The sequence below is a fragment of the Cheilinus undulatus genome, linkage group 8 (genome assembly GCF_018320785.1).
Source record: "Cheilinus undulatus linkage group 8, ASM1832078v1, whole genome shotgun sequence".
NCBI classification, from domain to species: Eukaryota; Metazoa; Chordata; class Actinopteri; order Labriformes; family Labridae; genus Cheilinus; species Cheilinus undulatus.
The window spans coordinates 32557751-32578869 of NC_054872.1; the positions used below are offsets into that span (position 1 = coordinate 32557751).

General features: G+C 38.4%; 1 protein-coding gene across 1 annotated transcript; it reads left to right on the top strand.

Annotated features, from left to right (window-relative positions):
* Positions 1-6459: 6459 nt before the first annotated feature.
* Positions 6460-19142, top strand: tnfrsf1a (tumor necrosis factor receptor superfamily, member 1a). The gene is made up of 10 exons (XM_041793220.1): positions 6460-6621; positions 7821-7925; positions 9133-9244; positions 10478-10603; positions 10712-10867; positions 10958-11036; positions 11845-11897; positions 15624-15796; positions 15877-15994; positions 16498-19142. Exons 2-10 carry the CDS (start codon positions 7854-7856, stop codon positions 16794-16796), a joined length of 1188 nt encoding a protein of 395 aa, XP_041649154.1. The 5' UTR covers positions 6460-6621; positions 7821-7853; the 3' UTR covers positions 16797-19142.
* The last annotated feature ends 1977 nt before the right edge of the window (positions 19143-21119 follow it).

A 21119-nucleotide genomic window follows, 5' to 3' on the forward strand; every position in this document is an offset into this window, starting at 1 on the left:
TATCTTCAGGTTTCAGTTTGAGGGTTCTTAACAGTAAAGGATTAGTGTGTGTGATTAGAACTTTGGAGGCCTTGACCATAAACATCACAACATTTTTCTGCTGAAAGACACATACACTAAAAAAAGACATTTTTACTGGACATGAAATAAAATCTGCATGCAGAGTCAGAGCCAGTATGGACCTGCCTGAAACTCACCACCACTGACACTGTTAACATTTGCATGCCAAAGAGAAAAGATTATTGTAAATAGAATCAGTTCATAGGTAATAAAGCCCATTCCTGTCTTTATAAAGTTCTTATCATGGGTTATTAAGATTCAATTTGTTTTAATTGTTGCGTCATTAAATGGCTCATTGAACATTTTCTCACACTTTTTAGGAAGTTGTCATGAGTTCATGGATGGCATTACCAGGTGAGTACTGACATTGTCATACATTTTTATACAACCATACATTTTGTTGTATTATTAAAAGTTGTGTCAGATGGTCATATATAAATATTCATTAGAGATATTAATATCTATAATACAACATCAAACCACTTATGTGCCTATATATTATCATTATAGCAGCTTGTTTTTTTGCACTATCCATGCTACCACTGCCGTGTGCATAATCAGCTGCTAGTAAGTATACCATCCTGTCACTTTATATCAACCCATGTCACCTGAATCTTACTACTACAATTGGCACAAGTCTGTGTGCATGTCTGTCTGTATCAATTTGTACACCACACTGTTGCTCCAATTGTCCTTGATATCTCTCAGAAGACTTCTTTGGTGTACTGGTTCAAAACTGGTGCCACAGAAAAATCATAAATATGTATAGATTATTTTATGAAATCCAAAATTGTTGCCCCTTTCACACCAGTTTTCCTCTCTCCCCATCTGTCTATCTATAAAGTGTTAGCTCTAAAGTTTTGTAAATAGGTCTAAAGGCACAGCTTTGATGCTCTCCTTATTATGTTGTAGGCCAATCATGGCAAACATGCACCGGCACACAGAGATGTTGAGTCATTCCGCAGTTTATGGGAGAAAAAAGCACCTTTTTTCATGCAAATTAGCCTTATTGCATTAAGCATCTAATGATGAGGTTGGCAACAGCACGGCATTAATAGAGTAAAGATTAGTCCACTGTCTGTGAGAGCTGATGGAAGTGTGCTGCAATTTTTATGATGCACAAACTTTTCAGTGATCAGGAAACAATTCCACCTCTGTATGACTTTAAAATAAATTATGATAAATTATGTGTAAATTTTTGTCTGTAGATATTACTTTGACATTGCTATTACCAGTGTTAATTTCGTCGACTAAAACTATTCATCAACAGCCTTTTTTTCCATCAAGAAAACCAGACTAAAACTAACATAAATGGATCTGTGATGACTAAAACTGACAAAAACTAAGTTTAGTTTTCATCAAGATGACTAAAACTTGACTAGAATGTAATGTAGTTTTCGATGGAAATTCGAAATCCATGATATTTCTCCACTGTGGGTAAATCTGTCAATAAAACAATGCAGCTGTAGCTATTCTGCCTCTCAGCTGTGGAAATTAGGGGCCCCAGGGTTAGCAGGGTGCATAGAACACACTACCATGATTTGGTACCAGATTTAGGCAAGAAAATAAATACTTCGACTAGAATTAAAGAATAAAATGTGAGGACTTTTTATGGACTAAAACTAGACTAAAATGCTTTGAGTTTTCCTCAACTGAAACTAGACTAAAACTAAAAAGGGTAGAAATTACTAAAATGTGACTAAAACTAAATGCATTTTATTTAATGACTAAAATTAAGACTAAAACAAAAAATAGCCGCCAAAATGAACACTGGCTATTACTAAGCCATAAGCGGGCAGAATAGGACAGATCTATTGTGGGTGCAGGCGGGAATGGACGGCACGTGCAGCATCATCAGCTTAAAACAGAAATAGTATTGAGGCCATGGAGGTGGGCGGCGCTGAGCAATGCTGGGGGGGGGGGCGCTCTGTGTCCACCACGACAATACATATCCCATTACAATTATAATACATAAACGCTCGCTATCTTAATATAGATATTTCAGTGCAAAGATCTGTTGATTCAGTCAGGGACCTAATTATGAGTGAACAGTTATTTATAAGTTTGGATAAATGGTAAATACACAAATCCTTTAGTGATGAGACTCTATTATAAAGGCCTCATGTTTGTTTGTTTGTTTGTTTGTTTGTTTGTTTGTTTGTTTATTAGGATTCTCATTAGCTTTTGTCAAGACAAAAGCTAGTCTTCCTGGGGTCCAACACAAATAAAAACATTAAATAAACATTCATTCAACAATTATGCAATCATCAGTCTACAAAATAATAAAATAAAAATAAGAAAAACATAAATAAAAAAGAAAGAAAAGATGCTACAAGTCAGTAAAAGACATCATCAATTTGAAATAAACCAGAATTATGTACAATACATGAACTTTTGTGCCTCTGGGGATTAGTACAGGCTCATTTGCAAAAAATGTTGTTTTAACTTTTTCTTGAAATTAAATTTTGTACTTTTATTCTTTATACAGTTAGGCAATGAGTTCCATCTTGCTATAGCTCGATAGATAACAGTAGATTTGAGTAGTTCTGTTCTTGGTTTTGGTGGCTCAATATAACCTGAAATGGCTTGTCTAGTCATGTGGTTACGTACATCTCGTGTATATTTAACTTGGTCATAGAAGTGTTGTGGTCTCTTGTCAATTAAAACATTCCGGAAAATATTGAGAATATGAGAATGTAGTCTATACTCAACAGGAAGCCATGAAAGATTATTGTGCATTTCTGTAACATGTGTGCGCTTAGAGCACTGGAGAACTAATCTCACAGCCTTATTTTGAGCTATTTGCAATTTTTGCAGGTCTTTTTTTGAAGCAGATGACCAAATGGCAGGGCAGTTCTCAAGGTGTGACAAGACTAAGGCTTGTGTTACTTCTTTCAGAGTATTTCGCTGTATATACTTTGAACATTTTCTAGTTATAGCAATACTCCTTCCCATTTTTGTCACTATATTATCTATGTGTTTAGTCCAATTTAGTTTAGGGTCTAATGTAATGCCAAGCAGCTTAGCCTCTCTTACCTGTTCCACTTGCTTTCCAGCAAGTGAAAGGCTCAATTGAGAATCACTGTCTAGCATATGTCTTGATCCCTGACGGGGAAGTGAAACCAACAGCAAGATAGGATAACCCTTTATGGGGAACAGACCATGGTGGTGGTACTGATGGAGGGATGCAATGAGGAGATATCTGAGGACCTGGACACTGATGAGATGGAATGGAGGTGGCAGGAGTGGAGGAGGGTCACAGCAATCACACTGAAACAACAAGTGACCACCAAATAGAGGCTGATTTTAAAATGTGACAGACTCAGGGTGATTGGTAGAAAGTAGAATACGGTTGAGCGTAAAGGCCCTTAATTAGCTGATCACCAGAGACCAGGAAGAAAGAGGGAACAGGAGAGAGGGAAGGACAGGTATAAGTGATGACTTATAGGTAGATGATAAATGGGTATGAAAGAGGACTCCTGCTTGAACCCATGCTAAGCTTCATTAAAATGTAAACAACAACAACAAAAATACAACATTTCATGGATGAAGGGCAAAAAACAATTGATCATATGTCATGCTCATTTGAGTTAAGAGAGCTGCATAAACCTTATGAATAAGTACCAGAAAAATATGTTTTTATCCAAATTAAGCAAGCAGCAACAGCTCAGTTCAAAACTAAACAAAAAAAACGTATTGACTTTATAGCTGTGTTTGTAATGCTATTATAAATTATGAAGAAACTCATAGCTCTCTAGTAACTCACCTGAGCAGACTATTAACTTCTCTAAAATTATGTCTCAAAATAAACATGTCTACTACAGTGCTATTATTAGCACTAAGTCTGACTACATAACAATCATATATTATTTAAGGTCATTTTATCTATCAACTATTGCTCATAGCAAAGACCTCAGCATAAAATGTTACTATGCTTGTGGTATAAGAGGATGAGAGGGAGGAAGAGCAAAGAAGGAAGATGTTTTTTATATGACTTAAAGGAAGTTGGTGGTTTTTCTGAGGAAGCTCTTGTTGCGCTGACTGAGCTCTTTCATCGTGTACTGTTGGAACTACGTCACTTGAGACTGAACCAGGAAGCTTTGTCTTTTATGGCCTTTGTCTTTAATTTTATTACATTTTTACTGGAATAATATCGGTTTGTGTTAGTTTCTATTTCAGTTTTTTATTGTTGTACTTGTGGTCATTCTCTTTTCCACTCCCTTTGTAAAGCAGGCTGAACTATAGGTAAAACTGTCAAAAAGGTGATGTGTATAAAGTTTAATTGATCTTTTAGATGTTTACAGACTTATAACCTAAGTTATTGTGTTTTTTTTTTAGTTTAAGATGATTTGAAATCAGATTTGAATGTCAAAATCCTCATTGACTTAAATCACCATGATAATAAAATAAAGTTTAAAACAACTACAAGGTTATTTGGGGTCACTCTGCAAACTAGCCTAAAAATAGAGGAGACATATTTTATTTTTCTCTGTTTTACCTTGATAACCTTCCAATGTTTTTCTCAAGACCTTGGCTTATTTTTGTCACTATCAAAGGATAAAATTGACATTTCCTCCCCCATGATTGTAAGTTGCTGTTTCAGAATTACCAAATGTAATCAAAATGTACTTGTTCTCAGGGGAATGGAGCAACTACAAGGTATAGGCCCAGTAAAGAGTCTGACACCCTCCAAGTACAGTGCCTATAAAAAGTATTTGACCCCTTGGAAGTTTTAAGCTTTTATTGATTTTTTATAAATTATGGTCGATATAATTTGGCTTTTTTGACAATAAAAAAACACTTAAATGTCAAAGTAAAAAATAGATTTCTACAAAGTAATGTCAGTTAATAAAAAAATATGTAAGGTAAAATAAGCGACTGCATAAATATTCACTCTCCTCAAGTTAGTGTTTAGTAGATGCACCGTTGGCTCTAATCACAGCAATGAGTCTGTGTGGATAGGTCTCAGTCAGGCTTCAAATCTAGACACTGCAATTTTACTCCATTCTTCTTTGAAAAACTGCTCAAGCTCTGTCAGGATGCATGGGGATCAGGTGTGAACCGCCTTTTTCAAGTCCAGCCACACATTTTCTATTGGATTGAGGTCTGGGTTTTGACTTGGCCACCTCAGAACATTCATCATTAAACCACTTCTGTGTAGTTTTTGAGGTATACTTCAAGTCATTATCCTGCTGGAAAACGAATCTTCTCCCAAGCCGTAGTTCTCTTGCAGATTGAAAAAGATAGACTTCCAGGATTTTCCTATATTTTGCTGCATTCATTTTACTATTTACCTTTACAAGCCCTGCTGAGAAGCAGCCCCACAGCATGATGCTGCCACCACTGTGCTTCACAGTGATGATGGTGTGTTTGTGATGATGTGCAATGTTTGGTGTCTGCCAAACAGCATCTAGTCAGATGGCCAAAAGGCATCATTTTGGTCTCATCAGACCAAAGAACTTTCTTCCACTTGACCATGGAGTCTCACACATACCTTTTGATGAACTCTAGTTCAGATTTAATATGAGTTTTCTCAACAGTGGCTTCCTCTCAGTCACACTCATATAGCTTTGACTGGTGAAGAACCTGCACAACAGTTGCTGTATGCAGAATTTCTCCCATCTCAGCTGCTGAAGCTTGTAACTCCTTCAGAGTAGTTTAGATGTCTTGGTGGCCTCTCTGACTAGTCTCCCTCTTGCACGGTTGCTCAGTTTGTGAGGACAGGGGAAGTTCAGTGCCTTTGAGATTTTTTTGCATTCACCCTTATACTTTTCAGTAACCTTTTCTCTGGGTGGCTTGGAGTGTTCCTTTGTCTGCATGGTGCAATGGTAGCCAGGAATATTGATTAATATTCCTGGCTACTACAATCAGTTGAGACACATTTACATTTTCTTATTCAACTGACATTACTTTGTATAAATCTGTTTTTACATTGGCATTAATGAGGATTTTTGTAAAAAAAAAAAAAATACATTGAACATGATTGATTTATACAATCAATAAAAGTGTAAAACATCCAAGGGGTTGAATCCTTTTATAAGCACTGTAATTGTTTATGTGACTCTGTTTCTGCAGCCAGCTTCAAGTGGACACTTAAGGAACAACAGTTTTGCCTTTCTGTAGTGGATTACTTTTTCATAGCTGTATTTTAATGCTTGAAAATAGCCAGGAAATTTGGTGTATCATACAGAGTAAATGATTGTGCTAATGTTAATGCTATAGCCTTTTGTAAAGAAAAGTATGAGTGAGCACAGACTGCTGTCTACTGTACAGCTATCGTCTTTACTCTAACAGACTAAAACTCTCTGTCCTCTCGCATCAGTCATGTTTAGGTGTGTTTTACCCTCAGTTGCCTTGTTGCTCAACTCTGCCTTATTTCTTGAATCGCCACGTGACAGTAATTTCCCGTAAGAGCCCTCCCCGCACGGGCGCAGTAGACAGTGTTAACGGTACGGGACCTTCACCCGCTATATTTCAAGAGTTAAAAGTAATTAAACTCAATTAAAACTGTTTTCAATACATGAAGCGGAAATAAGAAGATAATCGTCGGTCGTCGTTCAGGTAAGCGACGGTAAAATCCCTCCGGCTTGTCCGTCTGTGGTGAGACAGATTCATATCAAACTGTGGGTGGGCGTTATGTGGTATTTACTTAAAGCGAAACCTCTGACACAAGACTAAAAAAACAGCAAAAAGTGATTGAAGATTAAGTTCGAATATGCGTCAATGTTATCTGTTTATACGTACGTTGACTGACCGAGTTTTCAAAGTTTTAAAGTCGTCGCAGCTTAAAAGTCTCCGACAGGGAAGTGAAAGGAAAGCTGCCAAACGAGTGGCGTAGGAAAATGTAGCAGTAGTTGGTAGATTGACAGGCGAACAATGAGATTATTGTGTAGGTTATCTAGGACAAAGAAAATCCATAAAACCGTACGCGTTCATCTAAAACGTGCCTTCAAATATTTCATTTTCGATTCGTTGTGTTTTAAAGAAATTAAACATGTCTTAGCAACCGCAAATTACCCTGTTCACACTGGGGCACTTACATGAATAGCCATGTATTTTTGTTCTGTTTTACCGCGTTGTCAACAACTCCTGCACTGTTTTCTTGTATGAAAATATAATAGGCCTAAAACTGTGGCCTCCTCCTCAAAGAATTGTAATGCTTTCTAGGTTGAAGCCACAGAACCACAGGTCTGAAGCTGCTTTCAGTCATTTATCAGAAAGTTATCCCAATAGGCTCTGGTAAGACAGAGTATCTGTATTTAATAACTGGGACATTGTTTCAGGATTTTTTGTTTGATTCCAAACAAAGTCCTTCAAATGCATTCCCCTTGACCTTCATATTATGGTCTTTCAGCATAAATATATAAGGAATGTATGTCTAAAACCTCAGCAGGGTGCTCTAAAACTAGCTTAATTTGGAGTCAATTGACTCCTTTAGGTGATAAGGTGAGGGGTCACAAGCTAGATCAATTTATTTTTTCATTTAGTGCTTACAGATCTTGCAAAAAAAGCTTGAATAGCACCCTCTAATGTCAGCACGTCTATGAATAAACCTCAGAGTACCCTTTCTGCACATTCATCTCATAGGCTGTGGGCTCACTTAAACATTACACACAAAAATAATAATGGGAAAAACAAGGAGGACCCTTCTAGTTGTTTAACATTTGTATAAGTGGGCCAACAAATGTATGTGTTTTTAAAGTCCATATTAATATCAAACTCAAGGTTTATAGTTATTCCTTTTGGTCATTTTCTTTCAGGTGTTCTCAAATGGATTGAGTATAATCTAGAAGATGATGGAGGGAAGGGTCCACAGAGGACGATGGAGTTGTAAAGCCCCTGTTGGCACTGTACTGCTCCTCATGGTGAGAAAAAAAAAGAAACACTCTATAAGTAACTGAGAATTGCAAACGTACAGGTGCATCTCAAAAAATTAGAATATCATGATTTTTCTGTATTGTTGAGACTGTTGTCTCTTATCTTCCCCTTAACACTTCCCCAGAGATTCTCTACAGGGTTCAGGTCACGGCAGTCCAAGCACAGTAATACCAGAGTCAGCAAACCAGTTTCTGTTAGTTTTGGCTTCACTGTGGATAGGTGCCAAGTCCCACTGGAAAAGGAAATCAGTATACAAAAGGCTTCTCAGCTGATGGAAGCATGAAGTAATATCTCCTGGTAGACATCTGACAGTGTTGAATCTGGACTTGATAAAGCACGGTGGGCAAACAGCAGCAGATTACATGGTACCCCAAACAAACACTGACTGTGGAAACTGAAGACACAGGAATTCAAGCACCTTAGATTCCGGACTCTTCAATCTTCCTCCAGACTCGGGGACCTTGATTTCCAAATGAAATGCAAAATTGACTTTCCTCTGAAAACAGGACTTTGGACCACTGAGCAACAGTCCAGTTCTTCCCCCCTTAGCCCAGGTGAGAAGCGTATAACTTTGTTTGTGGTTTAGGAGTGGCTTGACAATATGAACACGACACTTGAAGCCCAATTCCTGGACCCGTCCATGTGTAGCAGCTCTTGATCCACTGACTCCAGCCCCAGTCCACTCCTTGTGAAGTTCCTTGAAGTTCTTGAATCTGCTTTGTTTGACAATCCTCTGAAGGCTAAGCTCATCCCAGTTGCTTGCACACTGAGAACAGCCTTTTCTTTTCAGCAGTGAGCCTTTATGGCTTACCCTCCTCTTTGAGGGAATTTTATTGTCATCTAGAGAAATGTCAAGTCAGCAGTCTTCCCCATGATTGTAGCTGTGTGTACTGAAGCAGTGAGAGAAATAACTGACCCGAAAATTCGACTTCTCCACAATATTCTAATAATTTGGGGTAGTGGATTTTTGTGAGCTGTAAGCTGTAATCATCAAGATTAGAACAAAAAAGGTCTGAGAATACTTCACTTTGTCTGAGATTGATCTGGAATATGGAATTTATCTTTCTGAATTCTACAGGGGGAAAAATTAACTTTTAAAATGTAGATTTTTTTTTTTTAGATGCACCTGTATATGAAAATTCAGCCCAGTGATGGACGAATCGGTGTATATTCACTCTGTATTTTATGTTGCAGTGCATGTTCATTCCCACTCTGACGTCGTTACCACAACCTTCAGAGGAGCCTCAATGTTCAGATCAAGAGTATCTTTCTGACAACAAAATTTGTTGCAACAAATGTTCTCCAGGTACATCTGACACATCAATCAGTTACCGTTTTGTCATATGCTTTTATAAATATAACAGTGGGAATTGCAGGGTAACTAAGATATGGTACGACACCATGCTGCCCATGATAATACAGCAATTCTGACAACTGCGTAAAGATCATCATGACATTTGATTAATTGAGGAATATAAAAAAGTTAAAGTGCAGAATCAGTGATTTTTTTCATTGCTGTTTGGTGTCAGTTTCTCCTCTTATCATGCTTAATCCCTTAGATTCTTTTTACTGTAATCTAAAATGATCCTGCTGCATTCTTCTTTGGCCAATTAACTTCTGCTTGTGCTGCACTCAGTCATACTATAAGCACTGCAAAGAGGGACCATGAAGTAGTGACACCAGAATGTAAAACTGGCCAGGATATTTGCTTATTTTCTAAGTTTAAAAAAAAATTTTTGGCATCAGTGATTCCAATAGTCAGAATTAGGGATGTCCGATATTATCATCCGATAATAGCATAAAAATGTATTATCGGAAATTATCAGTATCGGATTTTCATTTAAAAAAAAAAAAATTCTTTCAAAAAACTTTTACCCTGAGTTTAGATCAGCCAACATTTTTACTCCTTTGTTTACAATTACTAGTACTACTCTAGTCTGGACTGAAGCTGTTTGCCTTCAATGTTTTTGTTGTAGTTTTGCCATTTGTGAAGAAGTCAAAACCAAGTATTTTGCCCTAGTTGTAGTTGCCGGGTATTGTCAGGATTATCTCAGGGACAGCATGATCCAAGCTGTTGTTTGAAGCATGAAAAAAAATAAGAAAAAAGAAGCACTTGTCTTTTATAATAAATGTGGCAGTGCCATGTTGGCACTTTTCTTTATGACTTAAGTTGAAATTGTTTCTCATTTTTGCACAGGGAAATCAAATGTTTGCATTTGAAAGCCTTGTTGTTACATTTATGAATGCATCCAGTGGGGCATCACAATAAAGTGACTAAATTAGGCATAATGTGTTAATTTCACAACAGGGTATATGTGATGTTGTTACCTTACATTAGTTTTGGTGGAAAACCCTGCATATTATCGGTATCGGTTTATATTGGTATCGGGAATTAAGAGTAGGACAATATCAGTTATCGGACATCCCTAGTCAGAATGGAAATATATTGCAGCAGTGGTATTTTGTACTGGATCAAATGAAATCTGTTGTACAAAGAGTTGACTTCCCCGTGTTAACATGTGGTATTCATGTTCTCCAGGTTATAAGCTTGTTCAAAGTTGCCCGGCCAGGAATCACCGGAGTAAATGTGAACAATGCCCACCTAAACAATTCATGGATCAGATGAACAGTTTTGAAAACTGCAGGAGTTGCAGAACCTGCAAAGGTATGGTCATATTTATCTCTTTTTGTGTTGTTTTGACCCCTTTGCTTTGCCTGTGTTGATATCAAGAAATGATGCGTTAACATTTGTTTCTTTTCACCTCTTCAAAAGAATCAAGAAATGAAATCGAGGTATCGCCGTGTGAAATAGACAGAAACACTATTTGCCGTTGTAAAGATGGTTATTACAAATACAAAATTGACTCAGAAACCAACGAGTGCCGCAAATGTACACCATGTCGAGCTAAGGAGAAGGAAAAACACACATGTAAGTCCATTAAGCTGCTTTTTATTTCTTAATTCTGGTACTTGTATGAGCTGATTTGGAACTGATTCTTAAATAAATCTTGTTGCACAGGTACATCGGAGAGAAACACTGTGTGTGAATGCATAGAAAGCTATTATAGAGTCAACAACAGGTGTGAATCCTGCAAGAAGTGAGTATGCTAAATGAGCTTTACTGCATGCATTGTTCCCATCCTTTTGTGTTTTTTTAAAGCTGTTAATGAGGAAGTTGGTTTGCTGAATCGAAACCTGTAACATAAGCCCAACTTTAGGCAATCTTTCCATTTGTTGCAACAAGAGAGAAGTTACGAGATCCAAAAACTTCGTCACTGACGTTTTAACATTGACTTTATAACTGGGGTTTTAGTCGTAAATTACACATCCTCATGGGCTTCTATTGTTCCAATTTATGCTTGAGTCACTGAATTAGCAAACAAAGTGTCTATCCTGCTTTGTGTTTTTGCATTTATGGTATTGCATAAATATATATATATAAAACCTAAAACTGCCCTTTTGTGTCAGATAAGGCAAAATTCTTGGTTGGCTTATATTTTTACTTTAGAAATGTTATGAAATTTTCAAGCATCTTGAATCAAAGTAGTGCTCATATGCACTTATTTCTGTAAATCACATGTTAAAGCTCTTTATTTCTCAGTTAATTGCTCAGTATGATGACAGAAACTGAATTGAAGATAAAAAACAAGAGTGCAAACATCCCAAAATCCTCAGCACCACTATTGTGTACAAGAATCCAGTCATTCACAGCATTTGTGACAGATCTAATGTTATAACCTTTCTAACTAACACCAATTTCCTGCTGACAGTGACACTGTATTGAGAGTGTTAACATGCACTTGCTTGAACACATTTTTGGTGTTAACAAGTGACTCAGGCTCACTTCCTTTTTACATGTATAACTTCCTCCTCATTGATATGAAACGTCCTGTCTGTTCTCCACAGTTGTACCAGTGAGTGCAAACATCTTTGTTCAGCTCCTACTCTGAATACAAAAGGTGGGTACTTGTAACAGTGGTATGATTATCTGACTAGCTCTATGTTGAGTTAATACATTGGTTCCTGAGGAAGTATGTTGCATTTACATGGGAAAGTTTTTTTTCCTGTTTTTCAAATGTTAAAGGATGATAAATGTGGCACCAAAGACATAATGGTTTCTTTTTATAGTCCTCTAAATGCACACTAGATGACTTAGTCAGACCATGAGACCACCAGCCTGCAGTAAGGATTTCACAGTAAAGCTTCTACACAAAGGGAATCTCACAGAAACTTGGTAATCAAATGTGACGTTAGAAGAAAAAGAAACATAAGATGACAGAAGTGAAATCCTGGCTGAGTTGAAGGTATAATTGTGTTTGTTTTTTAGCCATAAAAGTACGCTACATCAAGCTGGTGACAATACCAAGTCTGTTCACTCTCATTGGTTGTTATGGGCATTGAAGTCAAGCTGACCTAGTTATTTAAATATCCAGCATTTTTGACATTTCAAGGTTGGAGGGGTTTATAACGCCTACAAACGTAATTACTGCCCACAGATGTCTTACACCCATTTCAGACTGGGAGTGTGTTTTGCTGCTTGCGTGTGTCGCGCGTATCAGCCTCGGCTCCTGCCGATGCGGCTTTCACACAGGGCGTGAGTTTGCTGCATGTCAGCCGCATTTTTCTGCTCTCAAAGCCCTGTCCTTGTTCACGAGTTTTACCTGAATAAACCCCCCTACAAGCTTATTGATTCAGCATATTGAGGAAGTATGTCGAGAACTATTCAAAAGAAAAGCATTCTGTACAAGTGAAAGGAGTTTCTCTACAGAAATACTAAACCGGGCTTTTAATTTGAAAAGCACAAAGCAGAAAAGCATGCATCGTGTTTATCTTTCCTGTGACGTCTTCAACTTGTGTGGAGACATAAAGCTTCACTAAAAGTTGCTCTTTAGAGAACAACTTTATCAAACAGGTGCATTTAAGCTTGTGGCCTTCCTCAGGGTTATCAAGAAACAATTGTAAACATATTCTATTTGCATATTTGCCACAACGATGTAAATATGGCTCTCCAGTTATCATTTTCCTGTCTAATATAGACTTCGAATCTCTCAACCCTCTGCGCCTGAGCTGGGCGTATCAGCCGCACGAGACGCGGCGCACATGCAGGCAGTCTGAAAGCCCTGACTTGTTAACAAGCAATCAAACCGAAAATCCATGTGTGTCATGGTCGAGACGCGCATCACGCTCCCAGTCTGAAACGGGCTTTAAACCACAAATGTGACACAAATCTGCAGCTTTAATGTAATAATCCCACAAATGTAATACATTTCCCACAAATATCACTAACTATTGATGTAATAACTATTATTTTTGCAGGGATATATTACATTTTGGGAAGGTGAAGGTCACCGTCTCTAAAAACTGTTTTAACTTCCCTCAAATATAATGCAAAAATGAAAAATTAAAGTTGTGCTCATTGTTTGTTGTAGGCTTTTTATGATTGCCGGGGGTTCATGTCAGCCTAAGGGGAAGTCACATCAAAAAACATAATTTTTTCCACCATGTAACAGGAAGTTTTTTTTTTCAGAGTCCAGTAATACTGGTAGAGCCATAAATCTTAGCACAGCATTTTTGTATGAGAAAAGGAGAGGATTGATATAAGTCTTGAAAAATTCTGCAAAATCCAAGGGATTCCTTTGGAGTAAAACTTTCAGAGGGGGATCAACTGATCCAGGTAGTTTTTTAAAAGTCCATAGAGAGCTAAAAAAAAAAAACTTTTTGCATGTGAACAAAACTCACAGGCCAAGGCTGTGCTGTCTCTCCCCATTAATAGCAAATTACTGTGTCCTTAAACATACAGAGTGCAAACTTCCTTTGACTAAAAACACATTTAGAGTGGATTTAAGTCATGGTAAAGCAATGAACAATGTTTCTGTACGTTATTTATTATTTCCTCCTGATGCTGTTTTGACACATTTTAATCCACTCTGCAAACATTCATGGCTCTCCCAGTGTTTTAAGACTCTACAAAAACTACTTCCTGTTTTATAGTGGGCAAAAAATTGCCACGACTACCTTTTTTGATGTGACTTGAACCCGTTGGCAGTTGTACAAAGGCTACAACAAACAGTTACCACAACTTCAGATTTTTCATGTTCACTTCGCATTTGCGGGACATTAAAGGGGACATATTATGCATATTTTTCAGGCTTTTTTAACACAAATATGTGCTCCTGGCCTGTCCACAATCACCTCAAATACCAGAAAAATCCATTCCCTCTCCCCTTCTCTTTCTCCACCTTTCAGAAAATGTGTGCTAAAACAAGCCGTTATCATATTTTACACCTAGTGACCTCACCAGGGGCGTAAGCGCCTGCCCCCAGGTTTGGTTGGCCAACTATGTCAAGGGGGAGGGGCAGTGGGACACAAATGCAGACCGTAGGTTTCAAAAAGTTATCCTAGAAGGATAACCACTAAATCGCAAGCGATAAAAGGGAAAGGGGAGAATACCAAAGCAAAATGATAAGCCCAACTAATAACTCCCGCTCTAATTAATAGTAGAAAAGAGAAACTGAACCACTGCCGCCGTGCAGCTGAAAAGAAACTTAGACTTGTAGGGAGAGTGAGACAACTGTCTTCAGAAGAAACTCAAAGATGCCCAGACTGGGGTTCAAGAGAGAAACAAAGAAAAGCTGGTTATACCTCCAGCATCAACCACTACCTCTGGGGTAACTAGTAATTTAAATGAAAAAAGCTCTGAGGAAAGAGTCGACAGTGCTTGAGAGACTTCACATAGAAAGACACAGAAAAAATCCCAAGGAGATGCTCTCAGTACCTCTGAAGGTGAGATAATGAGTCTGCACTGAGAGCTGCAACCCAAGAGCATATATAAGCTCTCCACACCTGGTCTCACTCAGTGCTGATCAGCCACACACACCTGGCCCAGCCCTGATTGACTCAGCCACATACACCTGGCACAGCACTGATTGATTCAGCCACAGTGAATGCCCTGTGTAATCCCCCTCACACACTAAGACTGCATTAATTCTGCTCTGCATGGCAGCAAAACTAAAGGTTGAAAACTGTTAAATGAACTGGTGATACAAAATATACAGCACCTGGCATTATTCTGATGTTTGATAAAACACATCTGAAATGAAAATGTAAGGAGTAAAATGTCACAGTTGAGAAGGAAATTTTCCTCCCACTGTTATCTGCCTAAAGAGTCATGGTGAATCAGTGTTACATCTTAGCAAATAATAAAGCAGAGAGTCCGTCTAGAGTTTTACTCTTTCTGTAAAATGTCTCGGAAATGGTTGTGAGTTTTTCCAACAAACGTCAGTCAGCTTTTTTGGTTTTAAAATGTTTTAATGTTGACTAATTAGCCAGTACAGCTTAAATATGCTACTCTGCCATATACTTCTTGGTCAATGTCAGGTTGAAATACTTTATATTTGAATAGGTATTATTGTAATGTATGTCTTTAAAGTTTAAAAATGAATTAAATATGAATAACAACTTAAGGACAAATTGTCCTGGTTTTCATTATAAATTCACTGTCCATTGTGATCATAAAAGATAATTAAAGTTTTAAATGTCTTTTTAAAACAAGATTTGAACATAATGAACCCTGCAGAAACTATATCTCTATAGAGATATTTAGTAGTGCTTTTAAAAACAGAACTGTCTATAAATGTGCATTCATTTTCTGTCTCCTAAACCCCCCCCCCCAATTCTTCATGCAGCTCCTGGTCTTGAAGAGAAATATCTTGCCAACATAATTGGAGTAGTTGTAGCTGTGGTTCTGGTAATGTCGGGACTGATCATCATCACCTACATTGTAACTAGATGGTCCACACAGAACAAGCTACAGAAGACACACACTGAAACATCCCAGGACTCTCAGGACTCAGTGGAGGTACCCTAACTGAACAGTCTGTGCTTGCTTTTCTCTTTCGGATCTACTTCTATTAAATTTATTCTGACCTTTTCTTACAGCGAGGCCTAATATACAAAGAGCAGCATACAAGCAACAGCGTGGAGGCTGTTCCCATGAGTCTTTTGAGTGAACAGGAGACATCCAATCTACCAGACTGTGTCCCGCTGGAAATCAAGAGTGAGTTCAATGTCCAGTAATTTTACTAAACTTTTAAGCCAAGCAACTCCAAATCAAGGATGCAAAGATTGATTCCTTCAAAGGTGACAAATGGCTGTCAAAGATACTCCTTTTCCCATTAGCAGTTTTGGGCCATATCAGAATTGGATTGTGGTTAACAATAGGTTTGCAGCTTTCATGCAAAATGATAAACATGAAAATAGATTGTAAATTGAAAGAAAATAATCAGCAGTAGTCCTACAGCAATCAGGGGAGCTGCCATGGTAATTATTACTTTAAAAAGGGTTGTAAAAATTATTAAAATCTCAAAATAGCATACAAATTGCATGTTTTTCAGAGTATTGGTCTCTGTTATAGTGAGAAAATGGGTGTTTTTTTTACTGTCATAGTAGCTCATTTATCTGTCCAATGGTCAAGCATGTTTTGGCTCAGACATACAGGCACTATTGTACTAACTCTTATCTCTTTCCCTGAACACCACCCTCCACCGTTCCCTGCTGCAGTTCCTGGCCTGATCTACACAGTGCTGGATCTAGTTCCTGTGATGCAGGTGAAGCAGCTGGCACGCTCTCTTGGCGTGAAGGATTCAGAGATCGAACATGCTGAGCTGGATCACCGATCTTCCCGGGAGGCTCACTACCAGATGCTGAGGGTGTGGGCTGAGAGAGGGTCCCGTGTGAGCGAAGGAGGACGTGGGGGAATGGTGCACAGGTCTCTGCTGCAGGAGCTGTTGGACAAACTGAGAGAGATGTATTTGGGACGGGCAGCTGAGGAGCTGGAGACAAAGTACGGCATTCAGTGACTCTGTAACGGGTGCCAAGTTGGACTGAGAGCTCATGAAACCAAGTATTGTTTCCTTTAGAGACTCACTCATGGTGCTACAATCAGAGCAGTTTTATTTCACAGCAGCCAGCGTCACTGAGCACTGCACCTCTCCTCCTGCCAATCACTTGCTAAAACAATAGGCTTTAACTACTGAGAGCAAAAGATCAAATGGTTCAGGGAGGAGGGGCCACTGAAAATGTGATTTTGCACTGATGTTTTCTGCTAAAAATGCTCATAGTGTTTAGAGCAATTTATATATTTAGAGGGACGACGGGGAATTCTGCAAACAAAGCTTACTCTCTCTATTGCAGAGTTACAATCTTGTGCTTTAAAATCATCAATTAAATATGCAGATTAGCATGATTTGCTTAATGACTGGAAATTGGGCTAACAGCTAATCTAGCTCTCTCCGAAAGCATCTACACATCAAACATGTGTGAACACCTTTATCTGGTTTTGAATTGATACCGATTGCAAAAGCCAAAATTAGCAGTTATATATGAAGAAACATACAGGAACTGCTTTTTGTCTTGGGGCTGTGAGGTACAGGGGTAAAAGCAGCCCGACCAAACAAATGCTGCTGGACAAATGCTTGCTGTGTCCAGTACCCAGTCATTAAGCTAAGCTAACAGGCTACAGCTTTATGATAACAGTATAAATACCAAAGAATTAAGGTTTTCTTTTAAAACTTGGCTAGAAAGTCAGCAGGTTTCCAAAGAGGCTATATTGACTCAAAGGCTGGTGTTACCCTCTTAAAAGCTGTTTTCATTCTCTCATAGTGAGAAAATTTAACCGTCTAGTAGGGCGGGGTCTCACAAGGCAAGTCATGACAAATTTGTCCTTTGTGCCAGTGCAGCTTGTAACTACATATACTTAAAGTATCAACAAATAAGTGGCATACAACATGATGAGCATAAAGAGTATGAAGCAGCTTTAGGTGAATGATTGCACAAGTTGCAAAACATGAACCCCAACATCTTCTAAACATTTACTAAAGGGCAGGCAGAGAGAAGCCTGGCAAAATGTGAGCTGGAAAATCAACTGCTCATGTTGAGAATTTCAAATTTATGTGAAAACAGCATAGAAAATGCTCACCTTCACAGACGGGGAATACCTCTAGAATTTGGGAGTTCAGAGGGTGGATTGTCCTGCCCAACCCCAGCGAACACTTGTGGGATCAGCTTGGGCGTGAGGTTTGTGCCAGAGTGACCAACACAGCTGACTGCTGACTAGTGACAAATGCTGGTTGAAGAATGGGATGCCATCCCACAGCAGTATTTGACCAGGCTGGTGGCCAGCATGAGGAGGAGGTGCCAGGCTGTTGTGGCTGTGTATGGTTCTTCCACGCACTACTGAGGCTCCTGTTCGTTAAATGAAGTAATTTTTAAACTGCCAATATGTTTTGTGTCTTCAGACTTCAATTGAGCAATCCACCAAACAACACCAAAGAAGAGTCAATGGCAGGATAAGCGGCTTGGATTCGTAAGAGAAGATTTGGCAAATTTTTCATGGGTGCAACCCACATACTCAGCTCTGCTGCTCATCCCACAAATGAATGGGATGAGCACCATGGAATGGCACCATTGAAAGAGAATAAACAGGATGTCTGACAGTATAAAATCTACTGCGAAGAAAAACTGTTACAACAGAAAAATAATCTACCAAACACACATTTCCTTACTTGTTGTGCTAAGTTTAGTTTTTATTATGACACATTAATTAATGACGATGCCTGAATTTTGTCTGATAGAACTATGATGTTTTTATTGATCAGCAGCCCTTAAATGCCTACTCTTTTTTTTATCATGAGAAAATACATTTTATATTGACAAAGAGGGAACTGCAAAAATCAAATCCCTCCCATTCAAGCTGGAGGTTAACAGAGGGTATTTTAATGTAGTTCCTGTTTAAACTGTGGAAAAGGTTAATAGTCTCTTGGTAACTATGGGAAGTTTGTAGTTCCTACTTACTGTGTGCCACTTTTCACAGCCACATTAGCATTCTTTTCAGCCCCATCATACAAGCATTATTCATGACTGTTAGAGGAAAGGGGACACGCCTTGTCTCAGTATGCCTCAGCCAAAACAGCTCTTATAATTCTAGTCTTGGCCTGCAGATTGTGAAATGAATCAGTCACACTCAGGCAGACTGAGGACCTGACAAAAAAAAAAACAAAAAAAAAACTAAAAAGAAAGAAGCACTTTCAGCCCTTTGTATTCACCTGAATATTCAAACAGCATCTTTTCTTGAATGAACAAATGTTAAGCTGCACATGTAAGACTTTTATAGTATCAGATTTTTAATAAATGTGTTGGTATCTAAAGTGTGGATTTAAGGTTGTCTTTATTAAAAATGGGTGTTAATGAGAATGTCTTTAACTTGCTGCCAGTCTGCATTCCATCTTAAACATTTTGTCTCATTTGCTTTGACGTATTTAATCATATAGGTAAACCTGTCTTTTAAATCTTCTGGCATGACCTCACATGATTTATTTCCCTCCCTTGGCTACATTCTTTGGTTTGTCCACAAACCTCAACCTCACCTTTGCATACCTTTTAGCATTCTCCATTACACTCTACTAATCAAGCAGCAGATTCTCATGCCTGATTTCACATCCAAGTTCCTCTCTTTTGTCGCTTTGCTTTGCTGCATGAAACCCCATGACGCCTCTCCTTCCTCCTTCTAAATTGATTCCCCTGTTTGCTCAGGCTGATCGATGAGTCTGATTGACATCCAACACGAATACATCATCCTTACAAGAAAAACAGTCACCACCTCCTCTCCACTAAACACTCCTAACAGCAACACATTAACCAGCCCCGAGCACTGATTTGTTGGCTGCAGAATCTCGTTGTTCCCGTCGAGCCAGTCTCAGAGGGCAGGGGTGGCAGGTGAAAGGAATAGAGAAGAGGAGGGAGGGACAGATCCCGGCAGAGAGAAAGAGGAGGGGAAAGCGAACAGAAACCAAAGATGACTGGGTGAAACAAAATGGATCCAACCAAGCCCAGGTAAAGTGTATAATTTGATCTATTAAAAAGCAGAGCTATATGTGGGAGAGGGTAAAAGCTTTAGAGGGACTTTATGGCTTGTCAGATCTCTTTCTTGTCAAAACTGTTCTCAGGGATCCATGAGCTGTCTTGTGGGGCTTGTTTTGATGGATTACCGAGGATATAAATCTAAAAGAAAAGCCCGTTTTAATGGACATTATCAGTCAGTATCAGATTAAGTGTCCTGCTTGCTGTATAAAGTTATTTCAGATATCTTCGCTGTGTCACTGTGGGATATAGACACAGATGTAAACAGGTATGACACGGTGATGAAAGCAGTTGATCCTTTGAAGTCTGACAGGAGAGCATGAGCAGATTAGTTAAGTTTACATGTCTGCACTGTGTTTGCTTTAAAATATCTTCTTAAAACTGTTTAAATATGACCAGAAATGGCAGTTCAAGCAGTTATCACATGATGAACTTGCAGAATGCAATGTTATCTAACAGCATTGGATCCATCAGCAGCACTTCTCCTGGGGCTATGACAATCTAGTTTTTGTGAGAAACAGAAGCTTTACGAGGAAACACATTCTTTGTTGTAACTTAAATCTGCAGTAGGGCATGCTGCAAGTTGTGAAGTGATCTGTGAGTCGTGGAGTAACACTATGACCCACTGGACCATGTAAAAGGAGCTGTAGCCATGTGAAACTTCAGGTGTCTTGTTCAGTCAATGTTACTGTCTGTGAGATGCCACTGTAATGATGTCTTGAAAGCCCGCTTACCTGACATGCTCTTTAAAAAAGTGAATAAAGGAACACAGTCCTTAAGAATAGTTATCGTTTGTTTGATTACAGGTATTTTGCTTATTTGTGTTATGTAACATCTCTTATTCCACTTTCATGTTTATGTATTTATCAGAACCAGGGGTGGAAAGTAACTGATTACATCAACTCAGAATACTGTAATTGAGTAGCTTTTTTGTACTTTTTTGAGTAGTTTTTAAAATCACTACTTTTACTTTTACTTCAGTAAATTTTGAGTGAAGTATTGAACTTAGCTACATTTTAAAAAGCATGAAGTACTGAGTAAAAAATAAACACTAAAAGCCACAGCAAGGAGGTCCAAGCTTTCTGACCAGTCATTTGGATTTCACAAGGGGTCAGTAAAGGCACATAGCAAGAGAATGCTTCCATATTTCTTCCCAAAACAGCTGTCCTCAAGGTAAGGTCAAACCTTATAATAAATAACTTGGTTGAAGGTCATATTTTCTCGTTGTTATCGTACATTAAGGACAGGTCATATTTTACTGTGAA

What these genes read in the sequence shown, in the direction of transcription:
- tnfrsf1a (XM_041793220.1), top strand. Translation starts at nt 7,854, where the DNA reads ATGATGGAGGGAAGGGTCCACAGAGGACGATGGAGTTGTAAAGCCCCT. An exon ending in GAGTTGCAGAACCTGCAAAG is followed by an intron (nt 10,604 to 10,711) that starts GTATGGTCATAT and finishes CCTCTTCAAAAG; the next exon opens with AATCAAGAAATGAAATCGAG. An exon ending in ACTCTCAGGACTCAGTGGAG is followed by an intron (nt 15,797 to 15,876) that starts GTACCCTAACTG and finishes CTTTTCTTACAG; the next exon opens with CGAGGCCTAATATACAAAGA.